The sequence below is a fragment of the Setaria viridis genome, chromosome 8, assembly GCF_005286985.2.
Source record: "Setaria viridis chromosome 8, Setaria_viridis_v4.0, whole genome shotgun sequence".
NCBI classification, from domain to species: Eukaryota; Viridiplantae; Streptophyta; class Magnoliopsida; order Poales; family Poaceae; genus Setaria; species Setaria viridis.
In genome coordinates, this window is record NC_048270.2 from 38,123,509 (window position 1) to 38,143,310 (window position 19,802).

The 19,802-nt window shown below is 45.5% G+C and overlaps 3 protein-coding genes across 5 annotated transcripts; 2 read left to right on the top strand and 1 right to left on the bottom strand.

The window, feature by feature from the left end:
• Nucleotides 1–3,145: 3,145 nt before the first annotated feature.
• On the bottom strand, nucleotides 3,146–5,656 carry LOC117833505 (translationally-controlled tumor protein homolog). Its single transcript, XM_034713024.2, has 5 exons — nucleotides 5,498–5,656; nucleotides 5,112–5,185; nucleotides 4,293–4,421; nucleotides 4,052–4,209; nucleotides 3,146–3,508 (listed from the first exon to the last, which is right to left on the bottom strand). The coding sequence occupies exons 1-5, from the start codon at nucleotides 5,523–5,525 to the stop codon at nucleotides 3,391–3,393; spliced, it is 507 nt and encodes a 168-aa protein (XP_034568915.1). The 5' UTR covers nucleotides 5,526–5,656; the 3' UTR covers nucleotides 3,146–3,390.
• Nucleotides 5,657–8,525: 2,869 nt separating this feature from the next.
• Nucleotides 8,526–11,750, top strand: LOC117866809 (uncharacterized). 3 transcript variants are annotated; one of them, XR_004643008.2, is made up of 4 exons: nucleotides 8,526–9,467; nucleotides 10,296–10,407; nucleotides 10,510–10,717; nucleotides 11,158–11,750. XR_004643008.2 is itself a non-coding variant. In XM_034751091.2 (4 exons), the coding sequence occupies exons 1-4, from the start codon at nucleotides 8,929–8,931 to the stop codon at nucleotides 11,211–11,213; spliced, it is 411 nt and encodes a 136-aa protein (XP_034606982.1). In that variant the 5' UTR covers nucleotides 8,540–8,928; the 3' UTR covers nucleotides 11,214–11,750. The 3 variants fall into 3 exon arrangements, 1 of the variants encoding a protein (XP_034606982.1); XR_011898929.1 differs by having other exon boundaries at nucleotides 8,540–9,442; XM_034751091.2 differs by having other exon boundaries at nucleotides 8,540–8,963.
• A 1,722-nt stretch (nucleotides 11,751–13,472) lies between these two features.
• LOC117833130 (auxilin-related protein 2) lies at nucleotides 13,473–19,434 on the top strand. Its single transcript, XM_034712529.2, has 8 exons — nucleotides 13,473–14,268; nucleotides 15,209–16,607; nucleotides 16,697–16,832; nucleotides 16,942–17,039; nucleotides 17,230–17,295; nucleotides 17,512–17,601; nucleotides 18,381–18,557; nucleotides 18,939–19,434. The coding sequence occupies exons 1-8, from the start codon at nucleotides 13,589–13,591 to the stop codon at nucleotides 18,975–18,977; spliced, it is 2,685 nt and encodes an 894-aa protein (XP_034568420.1). The 5' UTR covers nucleotides 13,473–13,588; the 3' UTR covers nucleotides 18,978–19,434.
• Nucleotides 19,435–19,802: the final 368 nt, after the last annotated feature.

Genomic DNA, 19,802 nt, shown 5'->3' on the forward strand with positions numbered 1-19,802 from the left:
TGGGCCTAGTAGAGAGTGGGCTATGGATGATTCAGAAGATCCGTTGTCAACTACAGCTGTATACTTTATATGCATGGTAAACTTACAGTAATGAAGCAAAAAGTCCATTTTATGCAGAACAAACCTGCAGTAATCGAAGATGACTGTACATAGATGGTAAACTGGTAAAAGTGTTGTGAAAGTGGTAATTCTTCAGCATGGATGGTAAACTGGTAAAAAGTGTGGTAACAACTAACAAGGACGAATCTCACGGGGGACTAGATGACATCAACACTAGAGCGCCGCCATGAATTATTTAGTGTTTCAGCTGTACAGGCAGAAAGACTAAATAATGCATGTACACAAAAGCGCCGCCACGTCCCCGCCGCTTCTGCTCGCTCCGATCACCGCGGACCGCGGCCCATGAGGCCATGACTTGAGCGCCGGCAGCACGGAGCGAACGCAGAGCCCAGAGCAGCGCACGTCCACACCGCAGCAAGGACGACGACGACGACGCGGGTGACTGGTGCGCGGCTGCCGGTGAGGCTCCGGCGAGGGCCTCGTCGTGGAGGCTCCATGCATGGCAATGGACGCTGTCGCCGCCGCGCCGGGATGGCCGTCGTCGCTGGGACTGACGGTGGTTGCGCGATCGAGATCGTCGGCGCACACGCCTTGTCACGTCCCGGCCGACCCGGATCGGTGTCACTGGTTTTCTTAACCATGTTTAATATTAAATATCTCTATCAATTTTGTTCGGCGTTTCAGTTTGACAATATTATTGTTGATGCAGGAAAATCACTCACGAAGCACATCGGTACATTTTCCAGCACACCCAGGTGTTATTCTTAAGGCGACCAAGAGATTTGCAACTGGTGCCTAGCTTGGAGCACTACAACAAAAGGAAGAAGGTAAAGTACCTTGGATGCACTTCTTTTTTCTAGATATATACGATTGGTAAATTGATTTTTTCTTTTTCTTAATTTCTTCTGCAATGGCCAGATCAAGTTTGAGCTCATGGATGTCATGCCAGTCATCATGATGGCCGAGTCGCTCCATCTTTACACGCACGTCAACTTCACGGCGAGGTCCACCAAGGAGGGTTCGAGGGAGCAACTTTTCTTTGCCGAGCTTGAAAACTGCAGCAAAAGGCGGGCTCCAAGTCGATTCATTGTCACCTGTTGTGAACAACTGGGTTCTGATTCCACTGGCGAGTTTAATTTAGTGTATTTTCTATCAGTTGAAGATCAAATAGTTTCTTCATTCTATAGATAATAATGAATACGTCCTCTAAATAAAGCACGCGGAACAAACCTAGTAGTCATGAACTCCCTCTGTCCCAAATTACTATTCGTTTTGACTTTTCTAGATTCATAAATTTTGTTATATACCTAGGCGTAATACACAGAGAGAGAGAGGGAGTATGTGGCAAAGCATCCTGGAAAGAAAATAAACTTTCATTGACCTATTCAAATAATTGTACATAACATAAATGTCACTGTTGAGCCAAAAAACCATTCAGATTAGTCTGTATATATGGCTTCCCATTTGTTAATGTTTTGCGGTAGGTCATTGTTCTGAGCAAGTTGTGTGCTTGTTTAATTTGTTGCAGTTGGGCAGAAAGGCTTTCAGCTTGATTATGGAACCTCAGCAGTTTGGAAGAATGTTGATTTCAGCTACTGCTTTGCCTGTGGTTTGAGAATGGCTCATCCCAGGGGTGACAAGTATATCTCTGGGCATTGTAACGTTCCGCATATCTACACCAATACATGCTAAAGAGGATCTGCTTCCATGCTATATATCCTTGTTTTGTGTTCTTGCTATGTATCCTTGTTTTGTCTTTGGAGCATTACATCTGGGCTTTAGGGTTTTGTTCATGCTAATTAAAAGAATTACATCTTGAATACTAACATTTGTCCTAATTTGTCACCATATGTTCGATTCTATTTATAATGTGTTTATTGGACCAAATAAAATTCTAATGTTTTTGTAATCTACATGTATAGTTTCCATGTCGTTATCTGAATTTTCAAAATGATCCTGTCACGAAAATTTGCGGATCGGTGTTTAGTAAAACAGTAGCACATCAGATTCAAGCCCCATATTAAGATATTTGAGGCTGGATCGCTGGAGCTATGAAAGTATTACTCATGTCTTTGTCCTGCGATATGTTACTCTGATCCTTTTCCATTTGCTTCAGTGAGAACGATGCTTGGCTTATGCTGAGTAGGCGTGTTAGTCGATAAACAAATACAAGAAAGTAGCCCTGCTGATCCATACAAGTATGAAGCACAAGAATCTACAAAACTATCTGCTAATCTATGCAACTGCTAGATATTTGGTGGAATTCATCTCAAAATAGTGGGAAAATATTTGGGAACAAGAGTATAATTCTTGCAATTGGGGTGCAGTTCTTTCCTTTCCTCAATCTATTTCTCAAATGTTGATCTGCGTAGTTAAAAGGACAACTTCGATTTGCTATTCTGATGGTTAGTGGCTACACTTCGTCCAACATTGCTTATGACATTTTGAGATAAGATCCTTATATAATTGTGCACCATTTGCTGGTCATAGTAGAGCGATCCAAACAATTACAAGAAAATCCACCTCCTTTTCTTTTTATATGGCCTGTTGTGTTTTTTTTTACTTGTAATTAATTTCGGGTTCTTTCATGTTTTCTCCAGTTCTTTCACATTGCGTCCAGTTTGTCTGAGTGAATAGACCAGAGATTGCTTTGCAGGTTCAGACTTCAGATTGGCCCAGCAAGATAGAGTGGTAGCGAAATCAGCAGGCTGCAGCAGCTACGTGTTTGAATTGGTTGGGCCAAGTCATGGTCCATAGCAAGTCCGGATTTGGGCTTCACCATCTCACACAGCAACATCCAACAACACCTGGAACACAGCTTACTACTAGGCCAATTGTGTTTGTGTGCCTATTCTACAACCAATTCCCTCACCATGTTGTAAATTGTAATCTGAACCGAGTGGCTGTCGCCATTGTAATCTGAATTGAGTGGCTATCGTACTCAATTCGTTGCTATTGGATTGGCACCAACGTCCTTGTGATACCGTCATGCAAGGACCTGTGCCGGAGAACATGAACACCGAGCACGACCATCATCGCTACAGCAAAACAGGCAACAGGACTAACAAACCAGCAACACAGGTAATAACAGATTCATCTATCTTTTGCCCATTACGAGGAAAAAGACCAATTGTTTCAGACATAATCCATCAATCTTCCGACAGTCGTTTCCAAAACACTCTTCTCAGCACGTCACGAACAAGCAAGCGGATATAGTAACCAACTACGACACAGGACGCTAGAGTCCGCCGCAGCGGCTACAACAAAAAAAGAAAGGGACAGTACTACATAGATGATAACATCCCAGATATGGGGTCAGGGCGCGCCCGTCTAGCACTTGATCTCCTTCAGCCCGTGCGCGAAGTAGAGGAAGGTTGGGTCGGTGGCTCCATCCTTGTAGTAGGCGAACACCAGGCTTCCATCATCATGCATGCTCTCGCCAACAAAGCTGCAAAAAACCAGACAAACATTTAGTACGAGCTATTCACGGAATTTAGTTGTGAAGCAAAATGACAGAAAGCAGCAGTACAAAAATCAGTAATAGAACAATAATGCAGACAGCACAACCTATCATTCTAGCTCGAGCAACACGAATTTAAACACAATGGCGAATAAGAACATAGAAAGCAAACATCAAAAATGGATGCCACACTGCAAAAGAATATAGGTACTTACAACTAATATAACATATTTTTAATTAACCCAGAGCAGTACAAAAATTATTTTTGCACAAGAGTGTATGAAAATATATTATAATTCAAGCTCCATGCAGAATCATAGGTGAGAATTCAACGATAGCACAAGCAACTTGAATCCAAGTAATAACAAAAGAAAATTGCACAAGCAACGTGAATCTAAGTAACAAAAGAAAACTATGTGATTAAATCCACCGAGGTACAGTTTTCATGAACAGCTACCAGAATGGTACTTCAGAGAGAATCACTAGACACTAGATATCAAATATATAGCATGATTCGGGTATAGAACTTACAACTGGAGGTCCTTGAGCTTTCCAAGAAGGTACTTGGTGGCACCCTCAATGCCCTTCTTGAATTCCGCTTGCTGCTCCGGCTCCAGCTTGGCAGTAAGGTTCTTGATGTAGCGCTTCATGAAGGTCACAAACTGCTTCTTGTCAAAGGCAGGTTGCTCCTGCAAATGTGATTACATGGTTAGTACAAACTCAAAGAACAGAAATATAACCAGGGCAACAGAACTCCAGATGAGTTAGCAACCTGAAGACGGAAGGTGTCAACAATGTCAACAACCTTCACCGCCTGATCATCAACACCCTCATCATCGCCACCACCCTCGGCAGACGGGTTGGCACCAATGTCAACATCTACAGCTCCTTGGACGACCCACTGCGAGCACCCATCCAGTATCATGATGTAAGTAACAAATCAAACAAACCAAAACACAGTAAACATAATGCAGAAAGCAAAACAATCTGGGCAGCATTACTAATGCAGATTCATCCAGATTGACAACCGTTTGTAAAATTAGAGCATCCAGAATAAGCAGCAGCCCATAAGGTTTCAACAATACCAAGCTTACGGGGCGCTCTAAAGCAACCAACACAAGATCCCTAGCTGCTAAGAGTATCGGACTACAAGTTTAAATTTGCCAACATGTTGTGCCACAGCAAGCAACTAGGATGCTGCAGAGTTGCCCAGATCCTAGTACAAAACCAAAAGGTCATAGGATAATAACTCAAACAAGGTACTGCAACAACCAATTCTGAATGAGCGCATCAGAAACAAAAAAAAATCAATCTGATTGATGAATTAGCTGCTCCCTCAAGAAACTAGGAGGACCATAGAACACATAATTCACCTATTCTAAACGATCGATTTGCTGTCCCCACAAACTAAACTGCTGCAGCATCAAACAATACGGATCTAATGGAGCATCAAACTAAACAAGCTATACTGCCGCATCGAATAATCCGGATCTAAAGCTCAGAGCAAAAAACGAATTCAGCAAGGTGAGTTTGATAAAGCTAAAATCTTGTCTACTGCTGGCCGATGGATGCCACAGGGCAGCGGGCGTACCCTGCCGTCGACCTCCCAGAGGATGCCGTTCTCGATCTCCCTGTACGGGAACGAGTCCGAGAGGAGCTCGTCGCCTGCAAACAACACCGCAAACGGATCGATTAGCCAATATACTCGCGGGAAATCACAACACAATTCAGTAAAAAAAAAACAGATGCGGAAACAAATCCACGCGCAGATCCACCCATCCGAGCCCCCCAAAAACGCAATCTTTCACCCGCGATTTCGAATCGGGCAACGGAAGCCGGAGCCTTCAGCTCTCCCTCGGCCGGGCAGATCTAACCGTGGCGACTCCAAAAATCCTACTCCCCAAGCCCAAAAACCCACCCCAACCAAAGGACGGAAAAAAATTCTCAGCAGGGACATGGGCATGGTCTTGCACGCACCGGTGAGCAGATCCTGGTAGACCAACATGGCGCCGCCTCTCGTGGAGAGAACCCTAGCCTGCGCGAGCAAGGAGACGAGAGCGGGGAGCGGCGGGCGGAGACGATGGGGCGCGAGGGTTTGGGGCGGAGGCGGCCGCCGCGGATTTATAGGCCCGGGGAAATATCCGGCCCGCGCCCGCGGCCGTCCGATCGGGGCGAATATTTTGCCCGGACGGCCCAGATGCCCGATCCCGGCGTGACGGGCCGGGGCTCCTTTTTGGGAAAGAGCCCCTTCGCTTCTCGGGAAATTCGGGAGGAGTCCTCGGCGGGGTGGGGACGGACGGGCTGGGTGAGCTTGGGCCGTCGGATGGGGGTATCTGGGCCGGATATTCGCGCGCGGACGGCCGGGATGGGCACGGGTGGTGGGGTCGGGTCAGCGTTGGCGGCACGCGACCTGGGGGGTGTGGCACGGTTGGATCTGGGATCCTGTGCCGTGCTGAGAGTTTCCGTGTGCAGGCACGGCTTCGTGTTGCCGACCAGCCGACGACGACCGGGGCGTGTCCGTGTCCATGTCCATGTCCAAATGCAAGCTTCCTCCGGACTCGAGCTCTCCGGATTTGCAGGTCGCGCCGGGGTTTCCTTCTCTCTCGTTTGGGAGCGACAGGATTGTTGGTAGTGAGTGCACGAGCATGAAGCTTCTTCTTCGATTGCGGCGGGGGTTAGGTTTTCGGATCGAGGAGCTACATATGGAAGTCTACTGCTACTAGGGATGTTTTTATTGGAAATGCTCGAAGATGTCATGACTTAGGGTGCGATTGGTCCGGTGTGGTCCAGTATGGGTTGGCTGAGTGTGTGTCAAGCTATATGCATGGAGGTAGGCTTTGTTTGACGCGTTTGTTTTGCATAAGCTAGGCTACATTCAGCTGCTAATTGGTCGGCTGGGTCGAACTGATGGCATTTACCTACTCGTGCATATACGCAGCATCACCCCGAGCTATACGCGCAAACAAGACCATTTATGTTTCCTTGGAGCAAGGTTCAGGAGGCCATTTTGCACCCGCCTAGCAAATAGGCTTACTTACTCGCTCAACCATTCAAATATATCACGAGGCTGGTTAGACCAAACATGTCCAACTCACACCCTAGACTAAGGTGTGAAATGAGGATGATATAGGACCAGGTGAAAAGGAGATGGGGAAGTAGAGAGTGGTGGCGAACAAGAATGTGTGGGTAGTATGCCACAAAGCAACTGTTTGATGGGTACTATCGTGTTGTGGATATGATATGTGTGATCCAGTATGATAGGGGTGTGATGGAGGGGGACCCTATACCCAAAATTTCAAGTGTGTGCTACACTATTTTGAGTGGCAAAACCTGTTTGGAGTAATAACATTTTACGGTTCCTTTAAGAGTTTTGTTGCTTTCCATGAAAAGCTGACACGTATTGTAAAATCGTTAGAGTAAGGTGTGGTCACATTGGACCTTATGTGTCAAACGAAACCTAATGCATTGCCATGATGTTAGTTTTAATTTTTTACGCTTGGTTCAAGTTGGAGTAATGATTTTGCGATGAATGACATAACACTTCGTAAGAAAATTTGTGTTGTCCTTTTTTTAAATGACTACATTCACAATCCCAACAATACTAGGTTGGTATAGTAGGCCTCGCTCTCGAGTTGACTAGAAAAGAGTAGATGTCTGTTTTTATTTTCTAAGATGCCCAAGTATTGGTGGCTTTGTGAAATTTACTGTTTTAGCTGATTGAAACAAGCACGGCCAAACTCGCACACGTAATGTAACTCTTCGGTATAGTCAAATTAAAACATACTCTCTCCATTCAAAAAATAATGAATTATAAAGTTTCGTTAATGAATTATAAAGTTTCGTTCCGAACGTTCGCGCATTGCCGAACTTTTGCAATGAATTGGTGTTCACTGCAACGTTTTTTGGCCTACCACCCTCACTCAGTTCAGGAAAACTGGCGCCATAGTTTCCTTGGTCCAGAGAGAATCGGTGCAACACTCGCTACAAACAAGGCCGTGAGTGTGAGTGTCAGAATAAAGACTCCTTTTGGCAATATACTAAATTTCTGCATGTGGTCGACGACGTCCTCTTTTAGCGGAGAAAGGAGCGGGCCGAAAGCGAGGTGCTAAAAGCTGGGACAGACAGCACCAAGTGGGATTCCATGCGCTCTGCCATGGACGGCGATACGAATGGACACTCTGGATGGTGGTGTAGCTCTGGCCCTGCAGATCCCGATGCAGCAAACGGCAGCAGGAAAAGCGAGAGCATGGGGACGGAATAAAGCAGCTGCCAATGGGATCTGGCCTGGGATCTGAAATGAAATAGGTCTTGTTTAGTTGTCAAAATTGGGAATGCCAAAATTACTGTTTTGACACTGTATCACACTGTAGCGTTTCGTTTGTATTTGTGAATTATTGTCCAAACATTGACTAATTAGGCTCAAAAGATTCGTCTCGCAAAGTACAACAAAATTGTGCAATTAGTTTTTAATTTCATCTACATTTAGTACTCCATGCATGTACCGCAAGTTTGATGTGACGGAGAATCTTCTTTTTGCATAGTGCCAAAGTTGGGAGTTGGGGGTGAAGTAAACAAGGGCATAGTAGTTCATTTCACTGCAGTTCCCTGAACAACGACTACTGTAGGGGTACATTTTTTTTTATACAAACTAAGGTTTTTCTTTTTCCTATCTTTCCCCTTCTGCATTTTATCAGATGAACTCTGCTGTGCCAAACATGGTCGTAGTATTCAGTTAGCTTGCACATTCACCTACTTGCACAGGCCCTTTTTTTTTTGTAACCAGGACCTCATTTCAGTGTCCTTGTCTGAACCTTAAACACATTTTACAACCGCCGTAGGAATAACAGCGCATTTGGAGCAATTCCAATCTCTGCATCTTACAAATGTTCTTCTCAAAAAATGTTTCTTAAATATACTAAAAAGAGCCGTGAAGAAGTCTAGGTTTGCATTGCCCCTGCTGTTTCATAAAAAGAACGATTCAACAATGTACAAGGCTAGACCCACTAACTTTGAAAAGGAAAGATCAAATCAAATCCTGAAGATGAACCAACAGGTTTCAGTTGCGACTTGCCATCAGAGCTGACGACTCAGTGAACTGAAGTTGCTCGATCATTACGTGTGCAGCAGCCACCGCCTCTTCGTGTTCAGGCCCAGCAAGCAGCGGCACTGACTGGCCTTGCCTCGCTGTTGCCGCCATGCCTCGATGCCCGCCTGGCGGTGGCGGCTCGCAACGCGCGGCACAGTTGCGACGGCGAACTGCGCGCCGCCCTCCATTCTTTGCTGCGGGGGTGAGATTGGTAGGGATTGTGCTAGGGCTTGAGCCTGGAATCGGTGGGCAAGGCGGGGTTCTTGATTCCGGCGTCGAGGATGACGGCGGCGGACGGCCGGAGGAGGAGCGGTGGTGAGGAATGGCACCTCGACGCCGAGCGCCACTGCTTGCGAGGTACGCACGTCTCACCCCTCCAACGCTGCCATCTTCCCCGCTCGGTTGATTCTGTGTCTTGCTGGTTGTCAACGGCGGCCGCGCTCTAGGTGCTCGCCGCTTTGCCTGCAAGAATGGAGGGCGGCGCGCGGTGTGCGCCCTGCGCCGGGAGCCTTGACGAGGAACCATGAAACGGACATGCCGTGTGCGACGGGAAGCGTTTCTTAAACAGACCAGCTATTGTTTCAAAACATTTGCATTCAAATTCGGATTGAATTCCTTGGCCTCCCCCGGCCGGTCTGCCTCCCTTCTTTTTCCCCGTTCTGTCTCGGGCACACGAGGGCACGGCGACAACTAGGGTTGCCCCTGCGGCCGGCGGCGATCCCGCCATGGCGACGACGTCGACGGCGACGCAGCATCAGGCCGGCGCGGACGGCGCGCCGCCGCGGCCCGGACGGCGCGCCGCCGCGGCCCGGAGAAGCTGGATCCGAATTACAACAGTACGTACCCTCCCTCGTCTGCTCGGTAAGAAAAGCAAATTATTTGATGGAGAACGGGATGCCATCTGTTTAATTAATGAATTTGGTGTGCCCCTCGTTTCGATCAGGATCCATATCTTACCCTAGTGGGCGCTAAAACTCATGTGCCAATCCTATTTAATTGGATTTTAGTTTATGCTTTGATCACCACACAGGCCATCACCCTCGTCTGCTCCTCGTCCTAGTTCCTACGTACTCAAAGGCGCATGTGTGATTATTTTGGGGTTATCACAAGATTCTGATCTTTTTGCGATGTGAAAAGGAACTCTGTGCATTGGTTGCATTGCCACCATGGAAAAATAAGTTGCTTCTTCTGATGTGGTTAGCCTATGCTGATACCAAAATTTGCTGTCCTATCTGATTGCAGTGGCTTGGTTTACACATCCAAGAACGTCAAATGACCTGAGAATCATGTGTCACTTTAAATGCCTATTGATGGGAAAATCAACTGTAAACAGACTAAAATGTCCAAAATGGAAAAGTGATAATGCTTTCAGCGATATTTTATAGCTCCACCTGTTATAGTGGCAAATTGGTCAAATTTCCCTTCCTTCAGTGCATAAAGCTATCTATATTTATTGCAAAGGGTACTTCATATTTTAATTGTGAGCATATCATGTGCAAAACACCTCATAGAAGCAGCTCGAACCACCTTATTTACAAACTGGCGCTTATTTGCAAGCTATGATTTGACAAAGCTGGCCAGTTATGATGTCTTGTGATATAGCAAGAGTGGTCTTGGAGAAAGTAGCACAATCTATTTTGTTGAACATGTTGATCTGATACTATTCTAAATGTGTGCTTTTGGGTGCAGGGTTCCTGAGAGAAAAGATCCGCACGATATTCGGGCCAATCCAAAAGTTCAGCTTGCACAGGCCAAGAGGTTTGCAACGGGTGTCTTGGAGCACTACAATAAAAGGAAGAAGGTGCGCTATACAATTTATTTACTTGTTCTAGAAACGAACATATTATCTATATTGGATTGGTGATTTGCATTGTCATGGACTTTCTTGATTTCTTGTTCCCAGATCAAATTTGAGCTCTTGGATGCCAAGCCTGTGATCAGTATACCTGAGCCACGATGTTGTTACACACACATTAACTTTACTGCAAGGACCAACAAAGAAGATTCGGAGGAACAACTTTTCTTCGCGGAGATTTACGACTGTGGCCCAAGGCGGGCTCCAAATGGCTTCATTGTCACTAGCTGTGAGCCATTGGGCCCTGATTCTGCAGGTGATTATTTTTCTTTCTTATTAGTTAAAGAGTAACAGTTTTTCTGTAAAAGAATATACAGTTAGAGAAGTATTTTTTTGAACATGGATGTAACCCTAAATCTTTGATGCAGAATTTTTTTGGATGCAGTTAGCGTTTTGCATCTTTTAAATGGATTTGTTTATGATTCCAATGCCAGGTTTTAGAGGCTGGTTACTCTGGGTCTTATCGTAGGTGATTTTGAGAAAACATTTATTTGTTATTGTGGATGTTGTAGGAAATTATTATGACAAAAAGTTACACTACCACATACTAAATATTTCCAAATAACCTGAATGTTTGATGCCAAACTCAAACTACTCTGCCTCTATTTCTGTTCAGTGACCATTGAGACTAATGCACCATGTGTTATGGTATCCCGAGTCATTTTTTCTGAAGCTTCTGCTGTTTCTTTGCTGCAGTGGGACAAAAAATTTCGCGAGCCGGATTGTACCTCGATGGTGAGGAAGAATGCTGATCTTACATATTGCTTTGCCTGCACAGAGAGGAAGTTGCACCCGAGGGGCGAAGATTATGTCGCTGGGCACTGCAACATCCCACGCATCTACGACTATGTGCGTTAGTAGTGTATATCTGGGCCACGCTATATCTAGCACAGTGAAGGAGCATATGGAACTCTGTAGTCTATGCTATTGCATTTTAGCACATTACTGCTGCAGAGTACTGACACCGTCATCGATCCCAGGTTTAACCTCACCTTTCCACTCGATAAAAGGTCCCAGTTGGTGATAGCCCATTCTAAGGGGTGCTGGGTTTTCTAAATCAATTATCAGAATGAAATAATTCATTTCCCTTTAGTTTTCTGAACACCAGCGTACTTACAATGGCTGTAGGGAAAAAACACATTTGACACAATTCCAATTCTGCATTTGATTAGAGGAATACTGTTACATCACCTACTTGATCAGGTCCTTTTTGTAACCAGGGCCTCATTTCAATGTCCTTGTCTGAACCTTAGCATACTCTACAATGACTACAGGAATGACGTTTCATATGGTGCAACTCACCAAGCTCTACATTTTAGGGATATTTGTTTCAAAAAAACGTTTCTTAAAGATATTAAACAGCATTGCAAAAATTCATAGCTAGTCACATACATGGCCAGGTCCTCTGTAATCAGAGTGTAGCACTCTGCAGCTTCCATAAGGCTTAAGATGCTTTACTTTGAGAAAAAAGCACCCACCTGTCCTTCTGATGCTTGCTTACAAATGACAAACAAAAGATTCAAAATTTCCATGCTCACATTGTTGCTTTGGAGTTCCAGATCAAAGATACTAGTAAATATTCGAAACTTGGTAAAGCTGATGCTATGTTCAGTTCAGTCTTCTAGCACACTCTGTTCCTTCTTCATCACCTTACCAGGCTGATGCTTCACAACCTCCTCCAGCTTACCTTAGCGTGTGTTTGATTCGGAGACAACAAGGGATGAGATGATCCTGTCTCTATTTTTTAGGATGGAACCGTCCCATTTTGTGTTGGTTGAGAGGGACGGATCCATTCTAGTTCCGCATTTTTAACACCGTTAGCTACAGTAACTTGTGGACCCCACATGTCATAACATGGTCCCACCTATCATTGTCTGTGGCTTCCTCCCCCCCCCCCCCCCACAATTTATCCTCTCGCGAAACCGACCGGTGGCGTGGCCCGCGGCGAAGGTCCAGGTTGCGCGGCCGCAAGTTTTAGTGGGACGGTGGCATTCCGTTTCTGAAGGGTATATTCCATCCTAGGGATATTCCCATCCCACACGTCTTTGAACTAAACACGGAACGAAGGAGGATCGTCCCGTCCCGTCCTATCCCGAAACCAAAATGCCACCATTTGTTATTGTGGAGAGGCCTAGGCTCATATTAAAGTTTTGCTCTGTCTTTACTATTCAAACTCCGACAAAAGTAACCTGTTGCGCATACAGTTTTCCCGTGCTTCAAACCGATCAACAGCATTTTGTTTGTACCCTTTTATTTCCTGGACCCAAAACCGGTTATTTTTCGATCTTACCGAGTTGTGCCAAATGTTGCTTTTTTTCCAAAGGGGCCTGCACATCACATTGTCTTGACTGATGTCACTCCAACTAATATTGGGCGAGTGTCGGTGTACAAAAAGAGAAAAAAAAGGTCATGTGTTACCTGCATTGTCATGGTTTCCACGTGGTATCACCCCCAGTTCTTGCAGACATGTGTGTATATTACATGCTGGTCTCCTTTTCTTTTCAATTTTTGTCATATTTCCCCAATCCAATCCAAACGAATCCATTGGATCCAATGTTTGAAAAAAAAAACTAAGCAGTTATGATGACAAAATTTTTGTTTTGCTTTTCCCCCCCAACGCTCCTGATCTAACAAGCCCATGCTTTGACCTACATACAGGAACAATCGTTTCCTTGGTTGGTGACTTTGAGTCAATCCCAATTCCACCGAGATCTATGCGCAATTGGCAATACAAAAATGAAACCAACATGTGAGCCCGGCTTTTCTATTGTGCTAATAATAAATCTGAAGCTAATTCACCAGCCAACGTAATGAAATTTAAAGTTTAAAATTCAAAACTCGAAGCAATCAAAAAGAAAAAAAAAGTTTTATTCTCTTTGTTTTGATTTTTTTTTTTGCCGTGCCAACCTCCTGTGGTCCCACCGCCATACACCCAACGAGGCAGCCAGCGAAGAGGGGAGAAAGACACATCACCACACCACCACCCCTTCCTTCTTCCCACCGCGTTGGCGCTTTCCCTCCCCCGATCTCCCCCACCGCGTCGGCTTCCCCTTCCCCCCTCTCCACCCATCCTCGCCGGCGAGGCCACCGGCGGGGGGCCGTCCGTCCGGTCTCGCACCCCGGGCCCATGGACGGCATCGAGGGCCTCCTGGCCCGCGACTTCGGCGTGCGGCCGCAGGGCAAGGCCGCGCCCATGGCCGGCGCGGCCTCCCGCCCCGCCGCCGGATCCGGCGCCGCGTGGTCCAACCCCGGCAGATCCGCCCCGGCATCCTCCGCCGCCCCGTCCTACGACGACCTCTTCGGCACCCCCGCCCCCGCCCCCGCCCCCGCCCCGGCCTCCGCGTCCTCCTTCGACTCGCTCTTCGACTCGTTCAAGGGCCCCACCACCTCCTCCTCCTCGTCGGCGGCGAGGGCCAAGCCGGCGCCTTCCTCTGCCCCGGTCTTCGACGACGACATCTTCGACGCGGTCCCCGGGCTGCGGCCCTCCAACTCCAAGTCCTCCTCCGCGCGGTACGACGACGGCGTGTTCGGGGCGGCGGCGGCGGCCCCGGCGTACGACGACGTGTTCGCGACCGGCACCCGCTCCGCCGCGCCGCCACCGCCCGCGTACGACGACGACGACTTCCTCGGGGGGTTCGGGAGCGCGCCGCGGGCCGAGGAGAAGAGGAGGCCGGTGGCGGTCGACGACGACCTGCTCGGGGGGTTCGGGAGGAAGCCGGTGGCTGCGGAGGAGGAGGAGGGAAGCGGGGGCGCCGGGTTCGATGATCTGATCCCGGGGTTCGCGGGGAGCAGCCCGCCCAGGAGCAGGTGAGCAAGCTCGGGCCTTTCTTCATCCGGATCTGCATTTGGCATTGCTGATACATCATTTGGATCGGAGCCTCTGATGAACTTAAGTTTGATTGATAGTGAAATGTGCAAGCTAGATCCGAATCCAGGAATGTCTCGAGCAACCATTTACAATGCGAGAGCTTGCGCTGTGTCGGTGATTAAATGGTGCAACTTTAGCTGTATTTCTTCTTTAGATGCTTTGTGCTGGTGTCACAGTATGTGTCACAGCTTTCAGTATGAATTGGATCGGTTGAGGCGAATATTACACCATAGTGAGTCTGTCATTAAGAGGAGTCTCTGGGAGCTCAGAGAAGGAAGTTCAGAGATCAGTGCTCACTTACAAGCAATATGAAATAATGTAGCTGAGAGACTCTCATAGTCCCATTTTACACATAATCCGACTTAGTAGTGTGTTTCATTACAGTTTTGCTCCAGTTGCGGCTGATGTGTCTGTAGTCCATTTTGAACCTTTTCTAATGTGCTGTACCATAATGTCTGGGTAGTTTTAGATTCAATATTGATTATGCTTAACTCAGATTGCACATGAAAGTTCTTTATTTCCGTATCTATGGATCAGAGAATTTGAGGAGGTTTCCTTGCTAAGTAACTGCTGAAATACCTGAATGGTAAAACAGGTTTACAGTCTTCATCATAGCTTGTTCAATAGAAATGTTGTCTTTCATTTGTTACATATCATTCAAGTATAAGCCCACATTCTCTGTGGTACCTCTGACCTTGCGTTTTTGGCCCTTGAACTCTCTCTTGTGTGTATGCACATCTATTGCAGTATTACTGAATGAATAAAGTGTGAAATCAGTGATAGCTTTCCTCTCTCTTAAAGTTAGCACCAATAACCTGGTAATTTCTTCTAAACCAATGTGTACTCCTACCATTTTCTCATGCTCACTGTACTTTTCAGGAAGGCTAATGATGATAACAAAATGAAGCCACCAGTTCCAACTTCCAAACCGACAGCTAGCATGGCAGATGACCCATTTGTTGTTCTTGAGACAGCTTCCGCTTCTGGTTCTGCATATACATCCCCAGGAAGATCCGCAGATCCCTTGGAAGATCTGGATAAGCCTGCAAATTCTGAAGGCAAGGCTGCTGATAGTACTGCTCCTGATGATAGTTTATTCGAGGAACCAGTTGCTTTTGACCAGGCCCCAAAATCAGACCCTTTGTTCACCTCTGAAATCAATGGTCATGCCAAGGACAGGAACCCACCAAGCGTAGCTCGAGATTCCAGTCCCTTACACCATTCAATGGATAGAAATCCAGCACGTCAATCTTCTATAGAGGACCTCGGTAACATCATGCCTAAGTCACAGTCTGCAAGGTATTCGGATATTCATGGTAATTATACGGAGGATCAGTCACCAAGATCTACTGAATCTGAAGATGATATATGGCTTACAGTTTCTGAGATTCCCCTTTTCACACAACCAACTACTGCTCCGCCACCTTCCCGATCACCACCTCTTCTTAAACAAAAGCCACAGGGAGCAAATACAAATGGAAAGGTGAATGGGCATGTTCGTCGGTCGAGCCAAAATCACAACCATCACACTGATTTGCCAAAGCAACCAGAGGTTTCTTCAGTAGATGACCTGGAAGGTTTTGCCATGGGCAAACCTCCTGCTTATGATAAAACTGTTTTTGATGAAGATTTTGAAAGAAGTTCATCAGATCATGAAGAGAGAGATAGGCAAGAAAGGTTGGAACAAGAAAGGGAAATGAAACTGAGGGAGGAAATGGAGAGAGAACGGAGAAGACTTGAAAAGGAGAGAGAGCTGGAACAACAAAGAGAAAGAGAGAGAGGAAGACAAGCAGTGGAGAGGGCTACAAAAGAGGCACGGGAGAGAGCGGCGGCTGAAGCTCGTGCAGAAGCTGAAAGGGAGGCCCGACAGCGTGCACAGCGTGCTGCTGTTCAAAGGGCTCAACAGGAAGCCCGTGAGAGAGCTGCAGCTGCGGCAAAAGAAAGAGCAGCTAGGGTTGCAACTGAAGCCAAGGAGAGGGCTGCTGCTGAAGCAAAGGAGAGGGCTGCTGCTGAAGCCAAGGAGAGGGAGCGGGCTGCTGCTAGGGAGAGGGCTGCAGCAGAAAGAGCTGCTGCTGAGAGAGCTCAGCAAGAAGCAAGGAAGAGAGCTGAAAGAGCTGCAGTGGAAAGAGCTGCTGCTGAGGCTCGAGAAAGGCAGGCAGCAGCAGCTGCTGCTGCCGCAAGAGAAAAGCAGAGCACACCTGATGATCTTGAATCATTCTTCGGTGTGGATGCTCGTGCCAGTAGTGCACCAAAGCAGAGGGCTCCAACCCCAACAGTGGTAAGTACATCTGTCAAAAAATTCACATATAGAAAACTTTGTGCAGGGCAGTTAATTCTGTTACCTTTTGCTAATATTGGATGTTTTAGGATTCTATGTTTGGTTCTGGAGCTCAAGGTAGAGGAACTGCTAATGGATCACAGAGAGCAGCATCAACCTCGGCATCTGTGCGAAAAGCGCCGTCAGCCTCAATTTTTGGGGATGATTTGTCTGACTTATTTGGAGGTACTAGTCTTTCCAAAATTAATAGTTCTATAAATAAAAATTTCAGTAGTACTGTGTTCCTATTTTTTCTGCCACTGTGGTTTGTTATATATATTTTTTGTCTTTTCAGCCCCTGCATCATCTGATGTATTTCAAGATGTTGAGGGGGAGAGTGAAGAAAGAAGGCGTGCTAGACTAGAACGTCACCAGAGGACCCGTGAGCGAGCGGTAATATTCTTTAGTTTTCAAATTAGAAAGAAAGAAACAGTCTCTATTTCTTGCTATCAATGATTATTAGTGCCAATAATAGGGTCGGTTCTTCCACGTTGTATAAGCCTACCTTTTTCTTGTTATAAATAAATGATAGCTTTCATCCTCTCACTACTATTCATCATTTTCTCACTACTGTAATCTCCAGGCAAAAGCTCTGGCTGAGAAGAATGAACGAGATATGCAGGTTCAGAGGGAGCAGGCTGAGAGAGATGTAAGTCCTATGTTGTCAATATATGTAGATGCTGTGTATTAGTTGGTGTCAACTCTCAACAGTCCACATTATGCTGCTTCTGTCAATTTGTTTTCACTACTTCATGATCTCGTGGCATTTCTTAGTCACATGCTCACAGTGCATCTGTGCCCCTTTAGGTACGCTTTTTTGGTTGCTAATAGTCCATTTGTTTTGTTTGTACTTTCTGAATTCCAGAGAATTGGAGACTCACTAGACTTTGAAATTAAGAGGTGGTCTGCTGGAAAAGAGGGCAACTTGCGTGCTTTGTTATCAACCTTACAATATGTGAGTTGGTGATGCTTTTGAGTTTTGCCACTGAAGTGCGGAAATTATACTGCATGTGTTTTTTACTCAGTTGTATGTTTGCATTTTGTTGGTGCTATGCCTTTTCTTTTGGTTATGTAATTATGCTCAATATTTCATTTTGTGGTACAAACATCATTGCTTATTTGACTTTTTTTGTTGGATGTGATTCACTGAACCTTGATTTGATCTTAGGCATGACTAAATGTACCAATTTGCTCTTTTCTTTTGTTAGCCTGACCCAATTATGTATTGATTCAACATCAACATGTTTGCCTGCAGGGATTTGGCTTGCTTGGTTTTAGTTTTAGTTAATGCTGTCAGCAGCTCGATAACAGTTAATACTAAACCTCGTTTCCATATGCCTTAGAACTGTAATATTCTGTGTTTTTACTGGAAGAATGTATTAACTTTTCAAATGCTAACCCCCTTGGGACAGTAATGAAGGCAAAGTTTACCTCCCAATAAAAAGTAAGCTCTCTATAAGAGAATTCTTGATGGTCCACAGATAATAATAATTTTAGTGGATTTTCTAAACTTTCACCGGACAGTGAATTATCTATTTCATTTATCAGTAGTTTCTTTGAAGTGTTGTGATGCGGATCTAATTGCTCAGTGAATTCAAGTGCAGTAAATCTAACGTTAACTTGACAATTATGTTAAAATGAACTAATGAATGCCTCATAAGCTCATAGTTTGTTTGGTTCGATACTTCTGTACACATTAATTCGTTTACTAATATATACCCTTTTTTTGAACAGATACTTTGGCCAGAATGTGGATGGCAAGCTGTATCCTTGACCGATTTGATTACTGGTGCTGCTGTTAAAAAGCAGTACAGAAAGGCGACCTTGTGCATTCATCCTGATAAGGTGCAACAGAAGGGTGCAACTCTTCAGCAGAAATATATTGCCGAGAAAGTCTTTGATCTCCTTAAGGTGTGTATCCAACTGCCCTGTGACAACATTTGATGCCATATAAAACCAAATCAAGATTCACTTGTATAGGTATAATGTATAGTTACATAGGAGAATTATCACTATTGCTTCCTAATAATCTGTTCAACAACATATTTGACATGCTGACATAAGTTTACCTGAATTACGTTTTTTTGGTTTTCATTGTAAACAAACTGAAGAGAGCTCTCGAGCAGCAAACCTAATGTAGGCCAATCAATGATAATCTAGAAGCGTTTGACAAAGTTCTAGATGTCCTTTCTTACATGCTTGTGTGATTCTCCTTGAGGGTGTCTGTTGTAAGTGTTTTTGACCTTGTGACATTTCACTTAATCTTCCACGTCCTTTTTTTTATGTGAACAGGAGTCATGGAACAAATTCAATTCCGAAGAGCTCTTTTGAAGCAATCTCTGTGAATATATGTATGGTCAGCTTAACTGTATACCGACACGAAGCACCGGAGTAGCAACACAGGCGAATGAATGAACGAAGTGAGAGCTCCACTAGAATTGTCATTGTTTAACAGATTCTGTTCCATTGCCCTCCCCTGGTCTTGCCCTCATCTGTGTGTGTTCACTCCATGGTACTAGTAATGTCGCAGCTCTGTATATGTTCTGTTCATTTGGGAGCTAATGGCATGCTTTTTTCTTCTTCCCTTCGGTCGGATAGTTTTTACATGGTGATTTACCTCATACAGCCAGGATTACATTGTACCCCTTGTCTTACTATCTTGTGTACCAATGGACCACAGAGATTCGAGCTACACTTGCTGCCTAGATCGAGTTGGTTTCTACCGAAAGAGATGTACACTGTACAGATTGTACCATTGTTGATTTGAAATGTGATTTGGTTTACTCAAGTCCTGAAATATGTCTCCATGGCTGACTCCATTCTACATCCTGTTTACCCAATGCTCCTGCCAAAATTGGCAATGTATCTGTAACACTGGTTCTCTCGTTGCCATGAGGACGCAGGCTCTGGTTACTAGAGGGGGGTTGGGAACCGGTAGTAGAGGTTATTTTTCTAGCTAATAGTGTGTATTTGTCGATAATCATTGGCTAACACCACATTCCACCTGTCATCGGACTTAAGGACACGATCATGCTTCAGTCCCCATTCTGTTTGATCGTTGAGGATCCAAACACGAAGATGGCACATACGGATAGCGGCCAAGTATACCTAGAAACTGAACCTTGGAGGTGTTCAATACCGAGTTCCTCCTCAGCA

Coding starts and splice junctions, on each gene's coding strand:
- LOC117833505 (XM_034713024.2), bottom strand. CDS start 5,525: ATGTTGGTCTACCAGGATCTGCTCACCG. Junction 5,186..5,497: donor CTACCAGGATCTGCTCACCG/GTGCGTGCAAGA, acceptor TGTTGTTTGCAG/GCGACGAGCTCCTCTCGGAC. Junction 4,422..5,111: donor TCTGGGAGGTCGACGGCAGG/GTACGCCCGCTG, acceptor GGGTGCTCGCAG/TGGGTCGTCCAAGGAGCTGT.
- LOC117833130 (XM_034712529.2), top strand. CDS start 13,589: ATGGACGGCATCGAGGGCCTCCTGGCCCGCGACTTCGGCGTGCGGCCG. Junction 16,833..16,941: donor TTTGTCTGACTTATTTGGAG/GTACTAGTCTTT, acceptor TTGTCTTTTCAG/CCCCTGCATCATCTGATGTA. Junction 17,602..18,380: donor TGTTATCAACCTTACAATAT/GTGAGTTGGTGA, acceptor TTTTTTGAACAG/ATACTTTGGCCAGAATGTGG.
- LOC117866809 (XM_034751091.2), top strand. CDS start 8,929: ATGGCACCTCGACGCCGAGCGCCACTGCTTGCGAG. Junction 10,408..10,509: donor ACTACAATAAAAGGAAGAAG/GTGCGCTATACA, acceptor TCTTGTTCCCAG/ATCAAATTTGAGCTCTTGGA. Junction 10,718..11,157: donor ATTGGGCCCTGATTCTGCAG/GTGATTATTTTT, acceptor TCTTTGCTGCAG/TGGGACAAAAAATTTCGCGA.